The 22324-nt window shown below is 47.9% G+C and overlaps 1 protein-coding gene across 1 annotated transcript in view; it reads left to right on the forward strand.

Moving 5' to 3' along the window:
• GABRA3 (gamma-aminobutyric acid type A receptor subunit alpha3) overlaps window positions 1-12872 on the forward strand; it is a gene marked incomplete at its 5' end in the record, with an annotated part of 77637 nt that extends 64765 nt beyond the window's left edge. The window contains one exon of the mRNA XM_042807206.1: window positions 4310-12872. Within this exon, the coding sequence (XP_042663140.1) occupies window positions 4310-4639 (330 nt within the window). The remainder of the gene's footprint in view (window positions 1-4309) is intronic.
• Window positions 12873-22324: the final 9452 nt, after the last annotated feature.

The following is a 22324-nucleotide window of genomic DNA, read 5'->3' on the forward strand; positions in this document are numbered from 1 at the left end:
AGCTTTTTGTCCAACCCACTCTTCAGCAATCCTGAAGTTTGCCCTTTGATCCAGGTCACTTCTTTCTCCTTTGTATCTTTCCATTTGTGACATCTTTGTTTCAATACCCTCCTTGCCAACAGAGAGGAACTAGAACCAACCTTAACAGCCCACCAATTTCAACCAGTTTGAAGTCTTACAGACTCATGGGGTGGTTCAAACCCATCTCTTTTTTTTCTGTCTCACTATGATAAATATGTTTTTGATGGGACTTTCCCTTGCTGACCATGCTCTGCAGCCCATGTGTCCTTTGTCATACTGCACTTGGAATCACCTCTCCATAGCACTGCAAGTGATTTGTGTTCTCAGCATCTTGAATGAACTAGAGTCCATGTATCATTCTTCAACATTTCACCCTCTTTGTCTTAACACTATCTGCATGGTGTGTTGAGCAGTTTATTAACTCCATCCAACCTGAGTCTTTCTTTGGTGATCTAGGGAGCATAAGATCATTGATCTCAGTCCCACATAATCTGACTGAAGAGATGGGAGGGATGAGTAATGCCAAAGGTTACTCCAGCAGCTGATAGTAACCTGGCATTGATGTAGCCTGCTTGATAATGCAAGATTGCATGGTTCGGAGTGTTTGGCTCTGCTCAGGGTACAGGCATCTCAGTGTAAAACACTTTGCTGCTATTCCCTGATAGGATCAAGTCTCTGGCACACTGTAGAGGGGAACTTTGCCTGGCATGAGGAAGGAGCGACATGTTTGCTGGAACAGAAATTGCAGTTGCTGGGATTTGAATTATAGAATACAAGTATGTTGGAGACTAGAGCTGCTTGGAGGTCATTAAAGTGACATTTCTGTAGACTGGCAAGTGGCAGATATCTTGCATTTCTCAAGTACTACAGATATTAGTGGTGGTGACCTTCAGAGTGGCCTGTCAGAGGGATAGTGTTTCCAACCCAAATTTCTAGACAATGAGTGGGTGCAGAGAACTAAATCTCCAGCAGATCATAGGCAGAACCAGTAGTTCACATAATTTAGAGGTTCAGCTGTTAGGTCCTCAACAGAGAGGCCTGAAGACAAGAATATTTAATAAAAATGCTATTATTTTCCAGTATGTGTGTTGTGGAAGAACTTGCCAGACTGCAATATGCATAGTTATCTCTAGACCAGTTTTCACAGCTTTTCCCTCAGGAGAGCAGTGCAGGGACAGCTTTGTGCAGTGGTTCAATCTCCCTATGCCCAAACTGGGCCATAAACACAGGAATTGCTTTGCAACATAGACGTTTTAAATAGGACAAGTTTTCAAAGCAAATGTAGGGTTTCCTCCTGTTTTTCCACTCTCTTTCCTTCTGTTTCAGTAGGATGTGTAACTCCTCACAGATAAAGGTGCAGGCGGAAGTCTGAGGGCTACTTTGCAGCTGACAGCAGTAAGCACATTTTGCTTTGTTTGATTGTCAAAATCTTGCCTGAAACACTTATTTGTAAAGCACAGCCCAGTAAACTTCAGGGTGAACCATTTTTTGTGATGTCAGGAGCAGAGCGCATCCAGAGCACACACATGTGCCTTGATGGAGGCTGGGTGGGCTGTGGGTGCTTCCCAAAGGCTACCCAGGCCCCCGGCTCTGACCAGAGCAGAGGACTCCATTGGCAGCTGGAAAAGGCCGTGGCTGTAGGCTCCCAAGCCTCTGCACTACCTGAACAGCCTGATCTGAGGTCCAGAGAAGCCCAAGTTGATGCCTGGGGGCTCTGGGTCACACTAGTAGGAGCAGTAGCTCGCTACCACCACCCACAGTATTCATATTTGCCTGACTTTATTCCATTTCAGCCTGCTGTTTTCAGATGCCTTTGGCCAGGCAAGACAAATCCTCTTTCTAAGGTCTGGGGCAGAAAAGCTAGCCAGGTTGAAAATGTCATGTCACCTGTAGTCATCTTATTCCTGTAACAGATAGTGTAGCTGATTAATACTAAAATAATCACAGTGTACTTCAAATTACATTCTGTGAACAACAATCTGTTTTTCAGTTCATCACTGATTATTAATTATTTTATTACCTCCTGTAGCTGCGTTAATAAGTAATCATACTTAAGCATATTTAAATGTTTTAGAAGGTGAAACATATTTAGTCCATTACTCGCTTCTTGTCAGCTCTTTAGCAGGAAAAGTTCACCTGCTGTGCAGGGGATACAAGTTAACATGGCTCTAATGATTGCAGAAATCAGTCGCTCAGTTAATCATTAAAGTTCATAACACCCTCTCCCATAAAAGACTTATGAATATGGTCTGAGCAGTGGTTTAGTCTGATCTGGAGTCTGAAGACATTTAGACCTCCTTCTAACAGCAAGTTAATTTCTATAATTGATGGCATTATTACAAGGCTGCAGGCCTGGCTATGATGTTGTTGGAAAGGAGTTTAAAGATTGCACAGAAGTCTGCTTTTACTGTCTCTCTGAAAATCACTGTGGAAAATTCATTTCCTAAGGTAACCAGAAATATCCGTGGTGATTGTGGACACATTTAAAATGGAAGAACAGCATGAAAGCTAAAGCCTTTGGAATATCTCTGCAGAGCAGACTGGACAATCTGGCCTTTCCAGTTCCCAGTGCTACCCATCAATGCTGCTGTTACCAATTCCCAGGCTAGGCTGGGGAGATGACCAGGTCCTGCTGGCTGCACACCCTCCCCTTCTCCTGATGATCACTTTGTACGTAGTTCCCTCACACGTACATGCAAGACTGTGCCAAGCACCCCTGGGAAATGCCTGGATGAGCCTTACCTTGTGTTTCAGTTGCTTTTTAATAGAAAATTAGATCCTAAGTCACACCTTGTTCTGAGTTTAGATACTAGATTCCCACTATGAGTCGTTGCTGTGTCTAATGCTGGTTCGTGGTGTAATTACAGTGGACGCCGCATGGAGTACATGAGTTCTGGGATGTGCAGAGTGCCTGGTGTCTTCATATGAATAGATTTCATTCAGTGGGCTTCTCCTGGTAGACCTGGATTGCTTTATACAATATGTTCTATGGTGTAGCTGGTCTCAGGTCCCTGACAGCAGCGGGAAGATCCTCAGAGTGGGGACAACACCTATCATTACTTCCTAGCTCTGTCTTCGTGTCCACTCATCTTCATTAACATCTGAACTGTCTGTCTTCAGCACCTTCCATCATCCTTCAGTACATCATGTCTGACACGTAAGTGCCTCTTTTGCCATTTGCTATGCCAGCTCTTCTCCCTTCAGCGTGGACAGCATGACCATCCCTGGAGCCTTGTGGGAGGAATGCATTTAATCTCTCTTGATTTGCAGCAACCCTGAGATATGATGGCAAGATGAAAGGCTTCCCTCTGCCCTACAGTGCTGTGTTGAGCAATCCTGAAATCCAGGGCTAGTGCAAATGCCCTCCATCTGTTCTGTAGCTTACCTGAGTAGGTCATGAGGTGCTCTAAAGGGTCCCAGAGGCATTTTGGAGGACATCATGATGTTAAATTGTGACGTATTTGTGGCACTGAGGTAGTGTATGATACAGCCTTGTAATAAGGTGCAAAAATGTTGCAGTGCTGTCACCCGCATTCTTAAAGCCACTGTCTTTCTGCTACAAAAAAACCCTATAATCCTTTATGATGTGTCCTCCTCTCACCACACCCAGGAAGCAGGCCAGCAAAGCAGAAAATCAAGTTCTTCCCCTAGGATGACCACACAGGGTGTCATTCTTTTCTAAAGACTACATTCCTACATCATCTCCCCATGGCTGAACCTTACATGCAGCAGAACACACTGCCCAGTTGAGAGAGAGAACAAGGAGTCTGTATAGTTTGAGCCTGCATTCACTTACACTGACCTGGCAATACACAACATAAATCTGGCAGCACTCAGCCCATCAAGGAGTCACCCGTCTGAGGCAGCTACTGCCCAAGTGCAGCTGCGCACATTTTTTTATACTACTACTCTGATCTAAGGGGCTGCAAGGAGGCTAAAAATCTAGCTATGTTCATTCAGTTATTTGACTTGCAGCAGGACATAGCTGCCAGGCCAGGACCTCATTCTGCTATGTGCTGCATGCCAGGCTTACATGGAGTAGCTGGGTCCACCCTAGTCCAGCACATTCTTATGTGCCAGGAGCCCTCAAGTGGCAGATGCCATGGGTTCTGGCCATCTTCTCGCCACATCTTCCTTCCCTTCCACAAGGCCGCCTTCTTGATCTTTTGCTCCTTGCACCCTTTTACATCTTCTCATCCAGGCAAAGCAGGTAAACTCAGAGGACAAAATGTTCTCCATGCAATTCCACAGTCACTTCATCTCTGTTTTTTTCTTCCACCTTCCCTAGAAAAAAGAGCCAGTGGCACTCGCGAAGAAAACCAACAACACCTACAACATTGTTGGCACCACATATGCCCTCAACATCGCCAAGGACCCCGGCCTGCCCACCATCTCCAAGAGCGCTGCTGCCACTGCTACTGCCACCAACGTAGCCCCCAAGATCCCTCGCATAGAGGAAAAGCTCCCAGAGAGTAAGAAGACATACAACAGCGTCAGCAAGGTAGACAAGATGTCCCGCATCGTCTTTCCAGTCCTCTTTGCTATTTTCAATTTAGTCTACTGGGCCACATACGTAAACCGGGAGTCAGCTATCAAGGGAATGATCCCCAAACAATAAAACCGGTCACACAAACCTTCCATCAGTGAGCACCATCCAGGCAGGAATTCCCCAGGGCTTTCTTCTTTCCTGTTTTGTTTAATTATTATTGTTCATTTGATATTATTATTACTACTAGATCATTCTTTTATAATGTAAACAAAACTGTGATTTTAATTTAATCCTGTATACTTCGGTTTTATTTTACTTTGTCTCCGATGATGAAAGGGATAAAAAAAAAAAAAGTTCATAACAAGTTGTGCCTCTAACATTGTGAGTCTGATATCCCCCATCTGTCCAAGTCACCCTGTGCTTCCATCTCGCCTCCTTCACCTCCTGCCGTTCCCACGGTCTGCATACCACTGCCATTCCACGCTCCACTCTGCTGGGGGCTGCTGCTGTGGTCCACCCTGCTCCTCCTCTTCTGCAATGGACTGCCCTAGCATGGTGGATGCTTCTGGTGGCCTGGGCTCAAGGATGTGGAGGCCTCCAGAGTCAATCAGTCAACCAGGCTGCTCTGCAGTGCCTGGTGCTTTGTGCTAGCTGGTACTCCCTGGGCTGTGGTTGCAGAAGTGAGCTGGGCCATTGAGGGAGCAGTGCGGCGTGGGCCAGCTTGTAGCCCAGTGCCTGTTCGGGGTGAGCCCACCACTGCTGTGGTCGGTGGAGCCATGCAGAGGTGGAACATCTTGTAGGTATCTACAGGGCTTCTTCCTCTCTGTCTTCACCAAACCCAGCTGCTGGTTTCTTCTGCGTCTCTCCCCAGACAAGAACAGGTGAGAAAGGTCTTGTCTGTCTGCCATCCTGCACTCTTGGGGCAACTCATGTTAGAGGGTGGGGTGGTTCCTACCAGAGAAATAATTTTTCTCTGGGTCAGTCAGGAAGTCAAGAGAGGAGCTTTATAATTCCTTAGAGGAAAGAGCAGCTGTGAGGCCTCATGCATTCAGCATCAGGACCGAAAGCCATAGAGTTCATGTTCAGATGGAGTGGCTTATCACTTTCTCTTGGCCCATCCACATACCCTCCTTGGCATCTCCTCTCTGTGCCAGCATCTTCTTCCAGGTCCCCATTCATCTTCCTTTGGCTACCCAGCAGCCCTCAGTAGTATCTTACTGTTCACGGGTGGATTTAGGAAGAGAAGCCCCTACATTTTGGATAAGCCACACTGACTGGGAGGAGCACAGCCGAGGGAAGTCCAGCTCATGGTGCATCCCTACTCCAGTGCACCAGAGCAGCAGTGATGCTGGTTCAGGCCAACTCAGGTGCAGGCTGTTTCCTGTGGGACACACCAGGGGCCACTCTGCCACCTGTGAGTCAGAGGACAGTCAATACCCAAGAACCTGCCTTCCCCTGGTGAACAGATGCAGCTGAGCATCCTCATCACCATGGCAGAACAGAAGGGGCTCTTTGAAACAGCAGGGTGATTCTGCTGTCCCAGAGAGCCATGTGAGCCAGGTGCCATCCCACAAAGCCATTGAGATAAGACCAAACTCTAACACCTGCACACTCTTCTAAGGAAAGCCTGCTGGTGCCTTGGAAAGAAGTTTTTTTCCTCCCTTCTCGGCCACCACAGTCAAGGACCCAAACCAGTGGTTGTCCCCTTCCCAGCAGCAGCACAACATGGTGGCATCCAAGCCATCTGTCCCCCCTCCCTGGTGCCTGGACCCATGGACACACTGTTCTGCTACAAGAAAGGATGTCCTGTGCCTGGTGAGTTCTTGTCCACAGCACTGATCCTGCCAGCAGCCCTGCTCCCAGGGTGGGATGCACCTTCTCTTTCCTGGGCCTCCCTCTGACCCTCCAGCTGCACCCCCTGAGCTGCTTCTGGCATGTTTTGGGTGCATGCAGCCAGGCCAAGCCCCAGCATTCCCAAGGTGATGTCTTCAGCATTGCTTTGAGCCACTGTGCCAAGCTCAGTTTTCCCCTGTCCATGCAGGAATGGGGCTAAGCACAAGGCACAGGATTCGCCCCACCTGGAATATCCATGGGGGATGGCAGGACAGAGGTGGGAAGGCAAGGGCACTTTGTCCTTCAGCATGGGTGGCATTGGTGCATGTCCTGCCCATCCCTTACCAATCTTGCTGGCTCAACAGCAGTGCAGTCGCTCCCCCTGCCTACAGCTGTGGCGAGCAGAGGAGCGAGGAGACATTTAGCTCAGCCCCCAGTGCATTCAGTCCACGACCGCATCAACACCAGCAGGCAGCATCTGGCAGGAGATGGCAAATCCCCTCAAGCCGATGCTAAGGACACCAGCTCTTTCCCCATCCCACCCCACAGCATCCACACCCCAAACCGCCCATGACGTTTCTACAGTGCTTGTCATCCCTGAGGGCTTCCCGCTGGGTGGCGAGGAAGGGAAAGCTGGGAGCTCTCCCCCTTTGCACCCAGCGTTGGGTTGGAGGAGCAGAGGGAGGGCACACCGTTCCCAGCCCTTCTGCCGGGCAGGGCGGACATCCCGTCTGCGTTTGCACCTACGGGCCTGGTTTTTCCTGGCACTGGCCTCCTGGTGCTGCTGCAGCCACTCTGCTCTGACAGCCCGGCTGCCCCAGCACTGCCCTGCTGCAGCCCCATACCCTTTGCCACCCAGGTCCCCTGTGCTCCCTCCACACCAGCACCATCTCTTCCAGCAGTGAGTGCCATTGCTGCTGTCCTGTTCCTTGGGCTTTCTGGCGGGAAGTGCCATGCTAACTGGCCAGGAGGCTATTTGTTTTGGAAACTACTTGGATGTCATTTTCTTAAATAAGCTAGATGAAGTGTATCTTATAAAATATTCATGTCACTATAATACTCAGGCCTAAGTGAATGGAATAGAAACCCTATAAAAAGCAAAACAAACACAATAAAATTGTAACAAAGAGTATATTGTGTTTACTAACAGAATTACATCAAAGGCAAGTTTAAATATGGGATCCAGTGACTTAGCTGACTTGAGCTGGCCCCAGAACAGAGGTGGTTTCCACTGCTAGCCTGGGCATTCCCCAAAATCCCCTCTACCCCAAGGGCCACCTCCTACCACACATCGCCTTGCTACACGTTCCCGTGTCTGTTGGTCCCTGCTTCGTAGAGCTCTCCATAAATTGTCAGCTCTTACCATCAGCTTCTCAGCAGCCCAAGCACCTGCAGGCACTGCCTTTGCTGCCCACCCAGGGCCACCCAGGCTCAGTGTGGGGGGGTGATGCTCAGAGTGCCGGGGCCGGACCTCTCTGTGGTGCTGGGCACAGCATCGGGGCAGCACCTGCGCTGCCTCCTTTCCTGCAGGTGATCTGATCTGTCTCAACTATCTGTCAGTGTGAATCTCCTGCCTGTCTCTTTCCCAAGCCCTTCCCTCCCTGTGACACCAAGACTCTTGTCCCTCCCCAGGACACAGCCCACCCATCTGGCTTGCCGGTGACACCCGTCTGCTGGCTCATCTTTGCTCCTCCTGAGTCAAAAAACTTTGCCCAATAAAAGCCTGCCTTCCTGAATCTGTGTGAGCACGCCTTGAAAGCCAAGTCTATTCCCACCAAAGCCTGGCACTGGCTCTGAGTCTTTTTGCCAGCTGGAAGCAGAAATACCGGCATCCTTTGGTTAAAGACAACAAACCAAACAGGATTTGTAGTTTGGCTTCCAAGCAGGGAAGCATTTCGGGAAGATAGTTATAAATAAGTGGTTTAACATCTCCTGCCAGCAGACATCACAGAAAAGATAATGTTCTTTTTTTTTAAAAAATCTGCCAGCAGCTCAAATTGGGACATTTCCTTCCCAGCTAACACAAGGCTGCTGACGGGGGCTTCTTCTAAGGGCTCACTGAGCCAGAGCTAACCTAGCATCAGGTACTGGGGTTTTCTGCTTGCTGTGATAGTATCTAAGGGCTCCATTTTTATAATTGGTCCTATATAGGAATAGATCTGTACATGGCCATAGATAGTCTAATCCACACTTGTGCACAGAGTGGGCACTTCATTTCACTGTGAACCTCAATACTCCAATATTTCTTTTGTTCTCGCAAGGCCCAAAACTTCCCTGACTTGATGAGAGTCTCCCAGGCAGAAATAATAAGTCTTTGAAGATGATAAAAATTATCTGTTCAGTCTGCACTCCTGTTTTGTATCTTGCACCACCTGGGACACATACAGTGCAGTCCAAGCCTGCAGTTGTATTCCTCCTGAAAATGTCAGAAGGACATTTTGGTGCTGGCGGCTTGCTTCTCCCCTCCTCTGAAACCGCACATGGGCAAAAGCAGTGCGGCTTTCAGGAGCTTTGCGCCCCAGGGAGGCAGGGGACAGTTTGGCTGAGGTGCTCCATTCGTGCAGGGGAGGTAGCATGTGGTGGCTTCAAGCACCGTGTTAGTGCTCTGACATTTCTGCAGGGTGATAGGAGAGGGTTGGGGGAGGAAGTGGTCCCTCGGTGCCATCCTTTCTTCTAAAAGGCTGATGGAGTTACCCCCATACAATGTCTCGAAAGCTTCTTGAACATCACTGAGCAGGACTGTGACACCTGAGACAGAGCTTCCCAGTTCTCTGAGCACAGAGCTCAACACAAGCAAAGCTGGCTTTGTCACTCCTTAGGTTTTACAGACAAGTGCTGTGGCCAGCACAGCTCACCTCCATCTTGATCCTCACCAGCTCAGTGGCACTGGCAGGGTCCTAGTTCATTTGCTGTAGGACATCCCCTGTGCAAGCAGACCCAATGTTTGCTGTTCCCAGACAGAAGCCATGCATGCAAACAAGGTCACGACCAGCCTGTTTCTGTGAGCCTAACCCTATGGACACAAGGTGCATTCATTTCTTATTCACTGCCTTGATTTCTTCTGACCATATCTTGGATTCATTTCAGCCATCCCTTGGGGAGGATTATAGGGCTTCATCACATACCAGGAAAGGGTTTCTCTTGCTCCATATCACCTCACATAGGAAGACCCACTGTTTTGCTAAGAACCTCCCTGAGACCTTCAGAAACCTGGAGCTGTTGCCTCCCTGGAGGGTACTGCAAAAATAGCCTTTTTGCAGTGGTCTTTAGAGCTGTTGGAGGAACAGAGCAGTTAATCACACGCTGTTGTTAAAGGAAGGATCATGGTCAAAGGCAAGTGGCTATTGAGTACAGGTACTGCACTCTCCCAGCTTGCCAGGGCATGCCATGAGCAGGAGAGGACCAGGCAGCTCCCAATGGGCTCACTTGGGGAATGGTGTGAAAGGGACTTGCTAGTGACCCCCCTCCAGGTGCTTGGTCCCGGGGGTGGTGGAGAGCCGGCGTGAGGCCATGGGTCTGGACCGTCATGGCATGCAGCATCAGGCCAACCCTCACTCCAGGACCTCTTCCCCAAATTTTGTGCCTCTCTGCGGACATACTTTAACCCACCCGATCAAATATCTGTGTGGATTTTGCAGAATGGAGAGAAGCAATATTTCCCTGACTACTTGGTGGCTGTTGGGGGTGGTGAGGGCTCAGCCAGGGTGAGAGGCACGTTCATGAAAACATAAATGCTCTATTAATGTCAATGCAGGGAGAAAAAACCCCAAACAATTCACCAATCCTCTTTCCATATCAAACTAAAGTACTCCTGAAGGCATTTTTGGCAAGAGGCCACAGCACATGTGAGATTGATGGCTTCCAGGTATAAATATTTACTGTTTGACCTTGTTATTGTTCAGTCAGCCAAATGTTTTTATGTATATATAAATATATATATATGCATGTGTGTGTGTGTATCTTTATGCTCACAAACTCTTTATATCTGAAAGTCAAACCTCTTTCTCTTTGAAAGAGAAAATGGTCACTTTAAATTTTTTTACTTCCCTCTTGTTCTGTTTGCTAAATCTTCTGGAAGGAGGTGCATCCCTCTCCACTGGTCTTCAGATGGCTTTGGGAGGCACAGGGAACAAAGGGAGCAAGGGAGAAGAGCCTCTCCATGCTGGGGTCTTGGTGCAGGCTTTCTGCCTGGACAGAGGACACTGCTGTCAGTGCTGCTCAGCACCTTTCAGGAAAACCTTAGTCCCAGATGTCACGACTTCTCCAACACAGCCCTTGTCCTGCCCCAGACACTAGGATGTTCCCAGGAAGGCAGCATGGCCTTTCAACAGCTGAATGCCATAAGCAGTTAGCCCTCACCCCACAGCACAAACAGGGAACGTGTAGCTGAGCGTTGCAAAGGGGTGTGAGGTTTCCACCCTTAGACTGCTTTAGGAGGGAGCACAAAACCTGATGGGATCCATTCCAGCTGTCCCTAGCCAGAGGAACACTGCAGGTAGCGGATGCACTTCAGCTTGGGCTGTTCTGTAAAGCAAAGGGAAGTGCTGGCAGTTGGCCACTGCTTTCTGCTCATCCAGGTGGGGCATGCTGATATGTGACTACATGCTAATTGTGGGATGGGTCAGCAAAAGCATAGGCCTTCACTGCTGCTGTGTCCTGGACCCACATGTGATCTCAGTTCAGCACAATCAGGACCAAAGGGAGATGCTGGGCAGCCCATGAGCAGTGGGGCCATGGTAATGGAGCGGTGTGCAGCTCCTCACAGTGGTACCCAGCCTCAGCTCCCTTAATGTCACCCCTTCGTATCCCTCTGTCTTAGGAGAAACATCTAGGCAGTGATCCTGCAACTGCACTGATAGCTCCTATATGCCCTCTTCTGCTGCTGGAGAAAGGTTCTCGCAGTCAGTGGCGATTGTCGATCTGTGCCTTGTGGTGTCCCAGCCACGAGAATGAAGGATGTCATCTCCCATAAGCAAGCAAAGCCAGTTCTCTTTCTAGGTCTATGCCTGCCTCCCACTACAGGAATCTGTGCTGCTTGAAACAGCAGAGAATCTTAGGCTTGGATTAGTCCTAACGTTTGATCTGTCATAATTCATTACAAGCAGCTGGGGTTTGCTCATGAAGCTCTAGGACAAAATACGATGTTCTAACTATTCTTTCCTATTCCCCACTGTCCCAGTGCCCACCAGTGCAGATATCTTCTGTACACAGCTTTCATGATCCCATCTGCCTAGAAAGGGAAGCCTGGTCCCAGGTTTGCTACGTGAGCCAGGATGCTCCCACAGTCTTCAAAGGCTCTTGGTTCTTTTCACTGCTCCTTGAAGGTTCTGTCAACTGGGTAAGTCCATTGGCTCATGTTACACTGCCAGCAGCACCGTTTCCCCTGAGAAGTCTGACAATTCCTCCTGTCTTTTTGCAGGGCATCCAGCAAGCGTAATGGCAATTATACATTGAGCAATTTGATTTTTGCAACCACAAATAAGTAGGGGCAGAGTTGGGAAACCTGTCATTGCCACATTGCCTTTGCTAGACTGTATTTAGAGTTGAAGGGCTCATCTTGGTTGTCACAAAAGAGTTTCCCAGCCCACCAAATCTAGTCAAGTGACCACAAGTATCCCTTCGTGAACTACATTTTCACTGTTGACTGACCTAGGGATAGCCACAGGCTAATGTCCTATCCAAAGGTGAGGACACCCGCTGCTTCTTTAGTTGCAGCCCTGGTGCTCAGGGTAGGGAACGTTGCATTAGCATCACGCTAGAGCAGTCCATCATGGGAAAGAGCACACTGCAAAAAATCGCCAGAGAATACGCTTATTTTCACTGCCTCAGGTTCAGTCTGTGCCCCAGTATGTCTTCTGCATTTTATTCCATCTTGTGAGACTCTCTTTACTCCACTATGAGAAAGAATCTAGCCAGCAGCAGTTTAATGCATGACAATCCTGTTATTACAGCTGTAAATAATTAAAAATTAGAAAAAATGCATTTTTTTTTAATTTTTTGTTGACTTTATTTTCTCTATTGACTAACTGGTAGCCACTTTCTTAAGGGATTTCTCATGGAAACTGTGACCTTTCTTCTCCTTATTTAGCTCTCTTTCTTTCTCTTTCTGAGATTTGTGTTTCAAATGCTTTTTGGTGCAATGTTCAATGCCTGTTTGTATTTTTGAATCGTATTTTTCAACCTTTGCTGGAAAAGAAATTTTGCCCATTCTAATTGGCAGGATTTTGAGTCCTGCAATTTTTTTCAGCTTTTAGCTTTTTCAGTAAGTTAAAGAAACAGAAAAATGTCTCAAAGAATTACAGTGAAGTTCTGAAGAGAGATTAGAAAACATCAGAAACAAGAACTACATCAGTAAGATCAGCAAGCTGAGTGGAGGAGGAGGACTCTTCTGACCACCTGCTAACCTTGTGATCTAACACCCAAGGCGGGACTAGACCTCTTCACTGAATTAAATCACTCTGCTTTTCCACTCTACCCACTCTCTCGAACTCCAATCTAAACAAATAAAAACTCATATTTTAAAAAAAAATCTGTGTCATTTTTTTTTCCATGGTCTGTTTCTCAAAGCTAAATGATGTTGACATGCAGAGGGATGGGGAACCTGGGGAGCCAGTCCTCTGGGCTTCAGGCTACCGGCACATCTGAGCAGTTTGTCCCAGTGATGAGCAGACAAGCTACCCATGAAAAAATAAATATTCCAAGGGAAAAGAAAAAAGCTAGAAAATACCCCATGGTTTCCATTGTGTTATGTTTAAAATTCTTTTCCTTCCAATGGCAGGGGAGTGAAGGGCACAAGGTACCTTCAGGGAAGATTGGCTGGAGAGTTTGGGAACCAACTCAAAGATGGGATGGTGGTGGTGTGATGGGTGGGCAAGAAGGAGACCCTGAGGTGTGCTCTTCCCCCGCAGTGTGTGACCCATGGTTAGACTTTGCTGTTCCAGTAGAGCATTTTGACATTTCTCTGTGTACAACATGAATTGAGCTTTCTGCTGCTCTAGGGGCAACCAAAAGAGTCCTTGGCTGAGACACTGGTTTATCCAACTCACCACATAGATTTCTCCAGCTGAATCGTGTCTTAAAGAGACCTTGGTGGGGAGAAGGACATGGGGGCCCTCAGACCAGATATCTTTGGCCATGTGGTAAATCGAATGTGTGCCAAGGAAAGGTTGTGGGCAGCTCAACCCACCATGCTGTGCTGTTACAATGACCTCCACTGTCACTTTGGTCCACCCAAACAGCTTCCAAGCATGACTTGGGATTTACCATGGTACAGAGGCCTTTGCTGCAGCGATTTTTGATTGTGGCTACCCTGGTTTGGGAGATTTAATAGCACATAGCTGGCCATGCCATGTCACTTGGACAGTGTGATGCGTGCAGGTGACTGTGGTCTGTTGGCAAGGAAGGTCAAGGTGTAGGGGCCTCATTTGGACACTTCATTGCATCTTCTTGGATGCACAAGAGGTTATATTTAGCAACTAACAGAAAGAATGATTTTTCTCACTGGATAGGAAGATCTGAAATGAAGTGAATCTCTTCAACTGCAAGAACAGAACAAAAATCACCTGCAAGAAATGCTGAAGTTCATCCTATTGCACTAAGTTTGAATCATCCTATGTTCGCCTGTGATTTTTTCTACATTTTTGGCTACTTTTTAGTTAAAAATATTGATGATTTACCCAAATTCCACATATTTGGTGAGGACTTTTTCCCTACTCTCAATTACTGCTGGGAAATAACCAAAGAAGCAAATAACTCCAGTGACATCGTCAGTTGTTTTCCACGCCTGAAGAAGGAATGAAATACCCTCCCCCTTTCCCCAGATTCCCTGAGCACCAGCTGGCTGCTGCACCAGGGACTTTCTGGCAGGACAATATCTCCAAACATATTGCAAACTTGAACAAAAAAGTTACACATTTGAATTTGCTGCGTTCAGCTGAATCCTCCTTCTTGCTCAGAGATTCGGATGACAGAAGAGGCTTGGGAGTGCCGGTGCTCACAGATGCTGTGGCAGATGGATAGTTTACCATGGGTCTTAGCAGTACAGACTGCATACTTATGTCTTCCTGATGAAGGAGCATAGCTTGTGACCTCAGCAAAAGCCAGCAAGGAAGGACTCCGCCACTGTTATAAACCATAAAATCTGGAACCTGAAGTTTTCACCCCTTTCCCCATCACCCCCCCCCCGCCCGAGTCCTTCCCCAATCAAAACCGCACAGGGTTGGTCCCAGCCTGAAAAGATCTTCCTGACTCAGAAGACAAAAATAAACAGCGATGTGAAAAGCTTCCCTGCATTATCACTTCTCTATTTGAACCTGGAACAAGGGCCCTGAAGAGGAACAGAGTGTAATTGCAGTGTCCACAGAAAAGAAATACTAATGAAAACAGGCAGAGCCAGGAGAATTGGCGGAGAAGAGGCATAGCTGAGCAAGTATTTATTACCCCAGCACTTAGTGCTCGGGCTGACAGGTGGCTTAGGAACACAATAGCCGGGTTTTATTATTAGGTGCTTATACTACAGCAGTGCTCAGGGAGGGGAACTGTTGATGTGTGGCTCCCGAGGTGCCAGATGTTGGGGAGCAGATAAATGTGTCTCCTATGCCAGGCTGTAATATGGCTGGCAGGGATGGCTCAGGCCCACAGCCCTGTGAAGGAAAGGGTCCCCTGGGGCACAGTGGTCATCTTTTGCCTTCAAAGGGTGGCTGTTCCAGAAACCTCTTCTGCAAACCACCTCCTCATGAGGTGGGATGAGTGCCCCAAAGCCAGCCCTCAGCTAGCTTTCATGCATTTGGGTGTTATGATCAGAAACCCCAGCATCAAGGTAGAGTTCCCTCGGTGGAAGGAACTCCTTTCTCTGTCTTCTTCACCATGTAAGATGAGTAGGTCCAATGCTTCATGATTCCTGTTTGCAGGGCTCTTCTGAGGACCATCACCGTGCTGGCTGCCTCGTAAGCAAACAATGATTTCTTCTGCAAAGCACAATTCCTCCTGACTGAACTCATCCATCAGCAGCTTGTCAGCAGGAACATGGTTTGAGACTTTGCGGTCACCCCACTCCACAGAAAACACCCTCGCTTGGCAGATTTGTGGCTTGCTGGGATTCATCCTCCCTTATACTTTCACATGTTGGCAGGATACAGGCTGCAGGGGCCTCATAGGGGATCACAGGCTTCACTGCCACAAGCATGCACTCACTGCAATTGAAGGTGGGGAAAAGTGGCTGTGATTTTCCTCCTGTCCCCACCAATTTTCCTTTTCATGCTTGGCAGGTGGATGATGTGTTAATAGCAGCCAGGGCAGCAAGTGGGGCTGCTTCCCAGCACAGACATACTCAGCTCCTTCCATGGATCCTCAGTGTCCTTCATGGAGATGAAAATGTCCTTTTCTCCTCCACTCCTAAGCAGGCAGCAGGTGATGGGCTGTGGAGGGGACTGAGTGATGTGCCTGGAGCAGTGGGTATGCGTGTCAACCACAGCAAAGCTCCTTCACCCCACAGCAGCAAGGAATGCCTCCCTGAGCCCCCTGGTCAGGGGAAGCAGGAGAAGGAGCCTGCTCCAGCCCTGGTCTGACCCCAGGGCAGGGGACACATTTCCAGTGTGGGAACTGCAGGTCTCCTTGGGTCTCATTCTTGGACAAGCCTGCAGTCTCACCAACAAAGCAGGTATCTACCCCACATACTGCTGTGATCCGTGGTCCCTGCTCCAGGGGAGGAGTACTGCAGGTGGGATTCGGGTCTCCTGTTACACCCCACTCTGGGGCTACGATGGGTGTTTTGCAGTGGGGGCTGTGGAAGACACAGCCAAGGGCACTCAGGTGGGACAGGGGGGTCAGCAGGCCAGGGTATGGCAGAGACCCTGGGCTGAACCCCCATCCCCACAGCCACCCTTTTGGCTAACAGAGAGAAAATGTCTCCAAAACCGAGTGCCGGGTGATTTTCTTCAGAAGGGGAGAGGTGTAAGAGCTAGCTGAGCATTGGGCATTTTATAAAAGCACTTTGGGATCCCTGATAAATAGCAATCTAGGAATTGACAGCAGTGGTTTGCGGCCGTGATAGTCTAAGGACATAAGTGAGGCAAGGGTGGTAGGAAAAAAGCTATATTTTTTTATTACACAGTATATCTGGGGAAAAGAAGCCAAGCTTTCAAGCCTACAAACTGTCCTTCAGATGTGGTGCCATAAACTTCAGGCTTAGGCCTGGGAAGGACTGGTCTGGTCTAGCTTCATTAAAGAGGCAATCAGAAAGCAAAGGCTCCTAGCTCCTGCGCAGACTGGCAAGTTGCTTATACAGGGAAAGATACTTCTTGGGCTTTTGTGAAGAATAAAGGAGAATAAGAGACAAAATAGTATTGCTGAGTTTATTCAGAGAAAGAAAGAAAAGCATTTAGTGATCTGGATTTAAAAACAAAAAAATAATAAAAATGCGTATAATAGAGAAAGAAACCATCTCTAAATTTAATGCACAATTTTTTTCAGCAAATTCAAGTTTTACACTTGCTCAAGAAGCCTGGGAGCAGTAAGTCTCCAGTCTGACCCCAGTTCAGCTATACATCAGCCCAGACTGGTGCTGGAAATGACCATAACTCCTCAGCCCATCTCCTGGCATTCGAGTCAAGCTGGTTAGGCTCCGCTCACAATTTCTCTTTGCTATTGTGAATCTTTAAATATGTGTGCTAGACTGCAATCCCCAGTTTGACTGTAAAACTAGCCTTTGCCTTCATCTTGCCTTATTACACCCATCTTAAATTATGAGGGGTAGCAAGACAGGGTTGATAAGGAGGATTTATTATGCTTGAATGACCATCCATAGCAACTCATTGCCGAGTGACTTCATCTCTCTCCTCTGGAGAATAGCTGCTGCTGGAATACACTCATTTTCAAGTGTGAACCCTCGATCAACTAGGATCAGAGGACCCCACTCACACCCTCACTGGGAAGGGATGATTGGGTTCACCTGACCATAGTTATAAAGGGAAGCATCTCTAAGCATCTCACTTGTGAGGGCCCTGGCTCAGAGGAGATGTAGAGCTTCAGCGGCGGGGGGGGGGGGGCCCTGAAGTGGGGGTCTGTCATTGCATGGTGGTGTTGTAATGTCCTGGGTAAGGAGCAGAGCTGGGCAGAGTTCTTTACCTTGAGGTAAGGATGCTCCAGGTGCTGGGGGGAAGGAGCCCTGGGAGCATCATGCGATGACCATGGGGAGCTCAAGGTGGTGAGAAGCGTCATTTTACCAGAAGTAGCAATTCCTCTCCCTCTTTGGGTTTCCATGTAGGCAGTATAAAACAAACCAGCTTTCAGGGAGTGTGCTGGGACTCAGCATCCCCGCTGAAAATACTAGTGGTTGTCTGCTGGGATGTGCAGGCAATTGTGCCACCTCCCAGTGTGGAAATCAAGTCCAATGTGCAACAGGGCAGAGCTGGTCTACTTCTGTTAGACCTGCAGGGGTACTGGGAAGAGGTCAGCCTTTTTGGTATGTTTTCTAAATTATTGCTGGGGAATCGGGTGACATTTTCCTTCCTTTGCTAAGTTTAGAGTGTAGTTGTTATGTTGCTTGTTTGGGCTTTATGCGGTCCTACTGTCTGGGGATCTCATTTGTGTAATTTTGTTGGGCCCTGGCTAATAATGACGTCACGTGAAAACAATTCATTCTGCTGGACTGAGAGTGGGCTTTGTTGTCATGGTAACCTTTGATTTGGAGACTTGTGGGAAGGAAACAGGTAAGTGGTTGAAATTGCCATATTTCAGCATGGTTTCAAATGCCTCAGAAATCTGAGGCCCGTTTTCCATAAATGAAATTTCAAGTCTTGTTGAAGTACTTTGTAAACAAAATTCATTTATTGCCTGAAGGAAATGGAGTGGAATTTAGTTGAAGAAAATGCTTCTAGAAGAACTAAGGTTTCGTGAAGCACTCTACAAAATAATGTGAGTTAAACACAATTAGGATGTGCTAATCCTGTTTTGTTCCCCAAAATTCAGCCCTGGATAAAAGAGATCCTTTCTCTACAAGGGGACATAGTCCAATGGCCCTCAGGGCTGGCCCAGTAAAGAGACCTACGTGTTGTGGGGGGCTACAAAGAGGGGCAGAAGCAGTTCTGAGGGGAGCAAGCTTTAATTTCAAATGCTTTTCCCACAAGTGTGCTGGGTTTTACCCAGTCTGAATCAATGAGCCTCTCTTCCCAAAATTTGGGTCAGTGTGTACTACATTAGTCAAAATACTCTGGAAGCCAAGATATTCACTCAGAGCTAGATATCTACATGCTTATTCGGAGATCTAATTATGAATGCTTGTGGCTTCTCTGAAAATCAAACTGGGATGATGTTAGCCCCTCTGGATATGAGCTAGTCTGAACTGGGGTTGTATGAGACATTTCCAGCTGGAAAGCCCTGGGCTTCTGAAGAGACATTCCCAGTTTGGAGACACTGTGTAAAATCAGCAAAAGCTGTATAGTGTTGAATTCCTTTCAAAGTGGAAATCAGCCTGAATCCAAAGGTATGCCACAAAAAGCAAAAATCAACATTTGGCATCCGGATCCAGCCAATGCTTTGGTCAGGAATCTTTGATTCTGTAGTCCCCTAAATATTCTCACAAAGGGGACATCCAAGAATCTGTGAGCCAAGTTGTTTGTCCAGACCGTAGTGTGAAAGGAGAATCTGGTGCATTGCTGTTACCAAGATGTGGGTTGCAGCATTTATCCAAGCCCTCTTCAGCATAACTTATACCCACCCTGTGGAATGCTGTGTCTGTTCCTTTCCCTGGGATAGGGTGGCAACTTGGGGGAACTTTCCTCCAAAGCTAAAAGAATCCCTTGACACTTAAACTCTTGGACAGAAAATGTCATTTTCTTCAAGGCATGTGGGAAAGGAAGCTGTTTCTGTTCAACTCCAACTGCTGGCCTGGGGAGGGAGGGTGATAATGAGATAAAACCCAGATGGGCCTCTAGAAATCAACTGCCCAGTGCCAGCTTGTTGAGCCCGACAACTGCTGCAGGAAGCAGAGGCACCATTTGGAGATTATTTAGGACATGGCTCAAGCAAAGGGGTCTCTGGAGCCTGAGATGCAGGCTGGAGAGGGCTGCAGCTGGTGCCGGGACTGTGGCAGAGCTGGAACTGTCTCATTGTCTGTTCAGGGTCCTGCTCCAGCCTGACAGATGTTCAAAGCAGCTCCTGTGATTTGTACCAGCCCTGACAGGGTGCAAGCAGGTTCCTGTGGCAGGATGGAGCACTGGTGGTGAGGGAGGGAGGGAGTTCTGGGGGAATGTAGCCCTAGGGGAGAGCAGCAAATTGGGTCTGTGCTTCTTGAGCCTGCAAGGACCCTATCCCTGGTGTGCATGGGAAGTACCTGAAATAGAAGCATTTTAGAAATAGCAAAAAAGGAGTATTTCCAAAGGACTCCAACCCTTATCCATGCGATTTTCTCAACCTTTCAGAGCGTTTGTTGCTTTTTTTTGCTGGTGGAAACTATTCAGGGAACTTGACCTGAATTTTTGCATCACTTTGGATGCCTAGAAATTGCATTTATTTAAAGCAAATAAGTCATTTACTGAAAAAATATTGACCAACTATGTGCAAGAGAAAAGGTAGGTATTCCTGAAATTAATCCAACATTAGTGCAAGTGTTCGCCTGGCTCACAGTCTGCAGATACAGAAGAGTTGCTATCCTGGGAGAGCCCAAAGCCTTGTCTAAAGAATGTCCGATTTCTGATAGCAGTCAAACAGCAGATGTTTGGCTCTCCTATGATCTTAGGCTCTCTTACACTCTTATGCATACTGCAGAGCTTCACCAGCCTCTCCCAGCCTCCAGCAATCTGTGGCTCACGGACTTGCCTGTAAAAGCCACATCCTTATGTTTAATTATGCTATGTTATCCTTATGTTAAGGAGGCTGAGGAGGAGTGACATCATTGCTCTCTACAGCTTCCTGAGGACGGGAACTAGAAAGGGAGTTGCTGATCTCTTTTCCCTCATACCCAGTAATAAGACACATGGGAGTGGTTCAGAGATGCACCAGGAGAGGTTTAGAATAGACATTAGGAAGCATTTCTTAACCCAGAGGGGTGGTCAAACCTGCAACAGGCTTCCTAGAGAGGTGGTTGATGCTCCAAGCCTGTCAGTGTTTAGGAAGCATTTAGACAAGGCCCTTGATTTCCTTTAACTTTTGGTCAGCCCTGAAGCGGTCAGGTGGTTGGACTAGATGATCATTTTAGGTCCATTTCAACAGAAACTATTTGATTCTAATATCCCCTGATGGATTGTTGTTTTTCTGAGAGTTGGTTCAGCTGCTTCCTTGAATCCATATCAACTGCATCCATGCCATCTTGTAGAAAGGAGTTTCCTGGTTTAATTGTGGTATAAAGAACCACTTCATTTAGGTTTGGGGGCTATGATTTGCCCCTTCCACGTGATGTTTCTTTGTGTGATTGAATTAGAAAGAAGGCAAGCCCTTAATCCCTGTCCATCTTCTACCTGCCTCACACAATTATACACTTGAACTTTATGCACTATATCCCATCTTAAGTATCTCAGTCATGGCTCTGGGGGCTGAGGGAGCCAAGGGGTCTGCACAGCCAGTAATCTGGCTGGGACAAGCTGTGCTGACCGTGGTGCGTGAAGGCACAGTGTGTGTCCTTCTGTCTGTGCCTCTGAGTACAGCAGCTCCTGAGCAAAAGCTGAGTGCTGGGAAGCTGCAGCACAGCGTACGAGCGGCCAGTTCCCAAAGAGGCAGGGTTAATGTGATACCAGTCCAGGGCTATTCAGCGGTGCGTGTGCTGCTTGGGGCCTGACTCGGGGGTTTTGGAGTGATGCTTCCTCCAAGCAGAGCCCTCGAGTTCCTGTGCCAGGATCTCCACATGGCTAGTGGGATGTGCAGTGCTCCTGTGGCAGTACACCAGAGGATGGTTTCTAGGACAGCGTTTCAAAAAATGGGTTCACATCAGCATGGGAAATCCCAGAACGTGCTAGGACTTCTCGTGTGGCATACAGGCTTGGTCTCCTTGTTCTAGTGCTTTCTCACTGCCAGAAAGGGCTGCAGCTCTCTAATAGTCTTGACCAGGTTGTGGTAGTTACACTGGTTGTGCAAAGTGGCTTCCCAGTCAAAATTTCAGCATCAGGAGTTGACTGTAGCCCTCCCCTCTAGGGATTGATCACCTCTTCCCCTGGTTTTGCAGGCTGCAGTCACAGCCTGTTGGAAGGAGCTATGGAAGAGCAGAGCCTGTTTTGCAAAGTGCTGCATTTTGCAGGAGCTGATCGAATGAGTATTGTCACGCTGCAGTTGGTTCTTCTTTGCAGCATTTGAGGTAAATGAGGCTTATGTAAATGGGGGACAGATGAGAGCTATGTGGGGGCAGTGGCAGTGTGTGGAGGTGCTGTCTCCAAGTGTCCCTCTGCCCTGACCCCAGCTTCCCTGCTATTCTGGCCCAGGCTGCTAATGATGCTGTCGCAGTTCTGACAGGGCACCTCCGTCCCCCATCAGTACCCCCTAGCTATTCCGACCTTCTCTGTGCCCTTGCTCTGCTCAGCAGGGGCACTCCAGGCTCAGGCTGAAGGGCTTCTGCAGTTTGGCTCCTGGCTGCTGACTGTCAGTCATGCCCAACAATAGCATGGAGTTTTAATGATGTAGATAAATATTTCTTGAGAGCACAGAGTTCACTTTATTAGTGATCAGGACAGCTTTTCAGGGACAAAACATGGATTTAAAGCTTAATCCCTGGCTCCTGCTGTGTTGCAAGTACTCTCTAAAACCTTTGTGGACACCAAGGCCATTTTGGAGTTTCAAAGTTAAACAATCCCTCTCTCCCCCTCCTTGTAAACACCAGGAGGACTGGAGATTCAAAGCCTCACTTGTGAATATTTTCTCGTTCTTGAGTGTCTCCCTCTTTTGAATTTGCTTGTGTGGCAAGACTCCAGATCTTCCTAGCTTATTACCTGTGCTCAGGGCTAGACCTGGTCAGAGACGTTTAAAACAATCACATGAACAGGTATGTTGCAAACAAAA

This window comes from Tyto alba, unplaced genomic scaffold (assembly GCF_018691265.1).
Source record: "Tyto alba isolate M040663 unplaced genomic scaffold, T.alba_DEE_v4.0 Super-Scaffold_5, whole genome shotgun sequence".
NCBI lineage: Eukaryota > Metazoa > Chordata > Aves > Strigiformes > Tytonidae > Tyto > Tyto alba.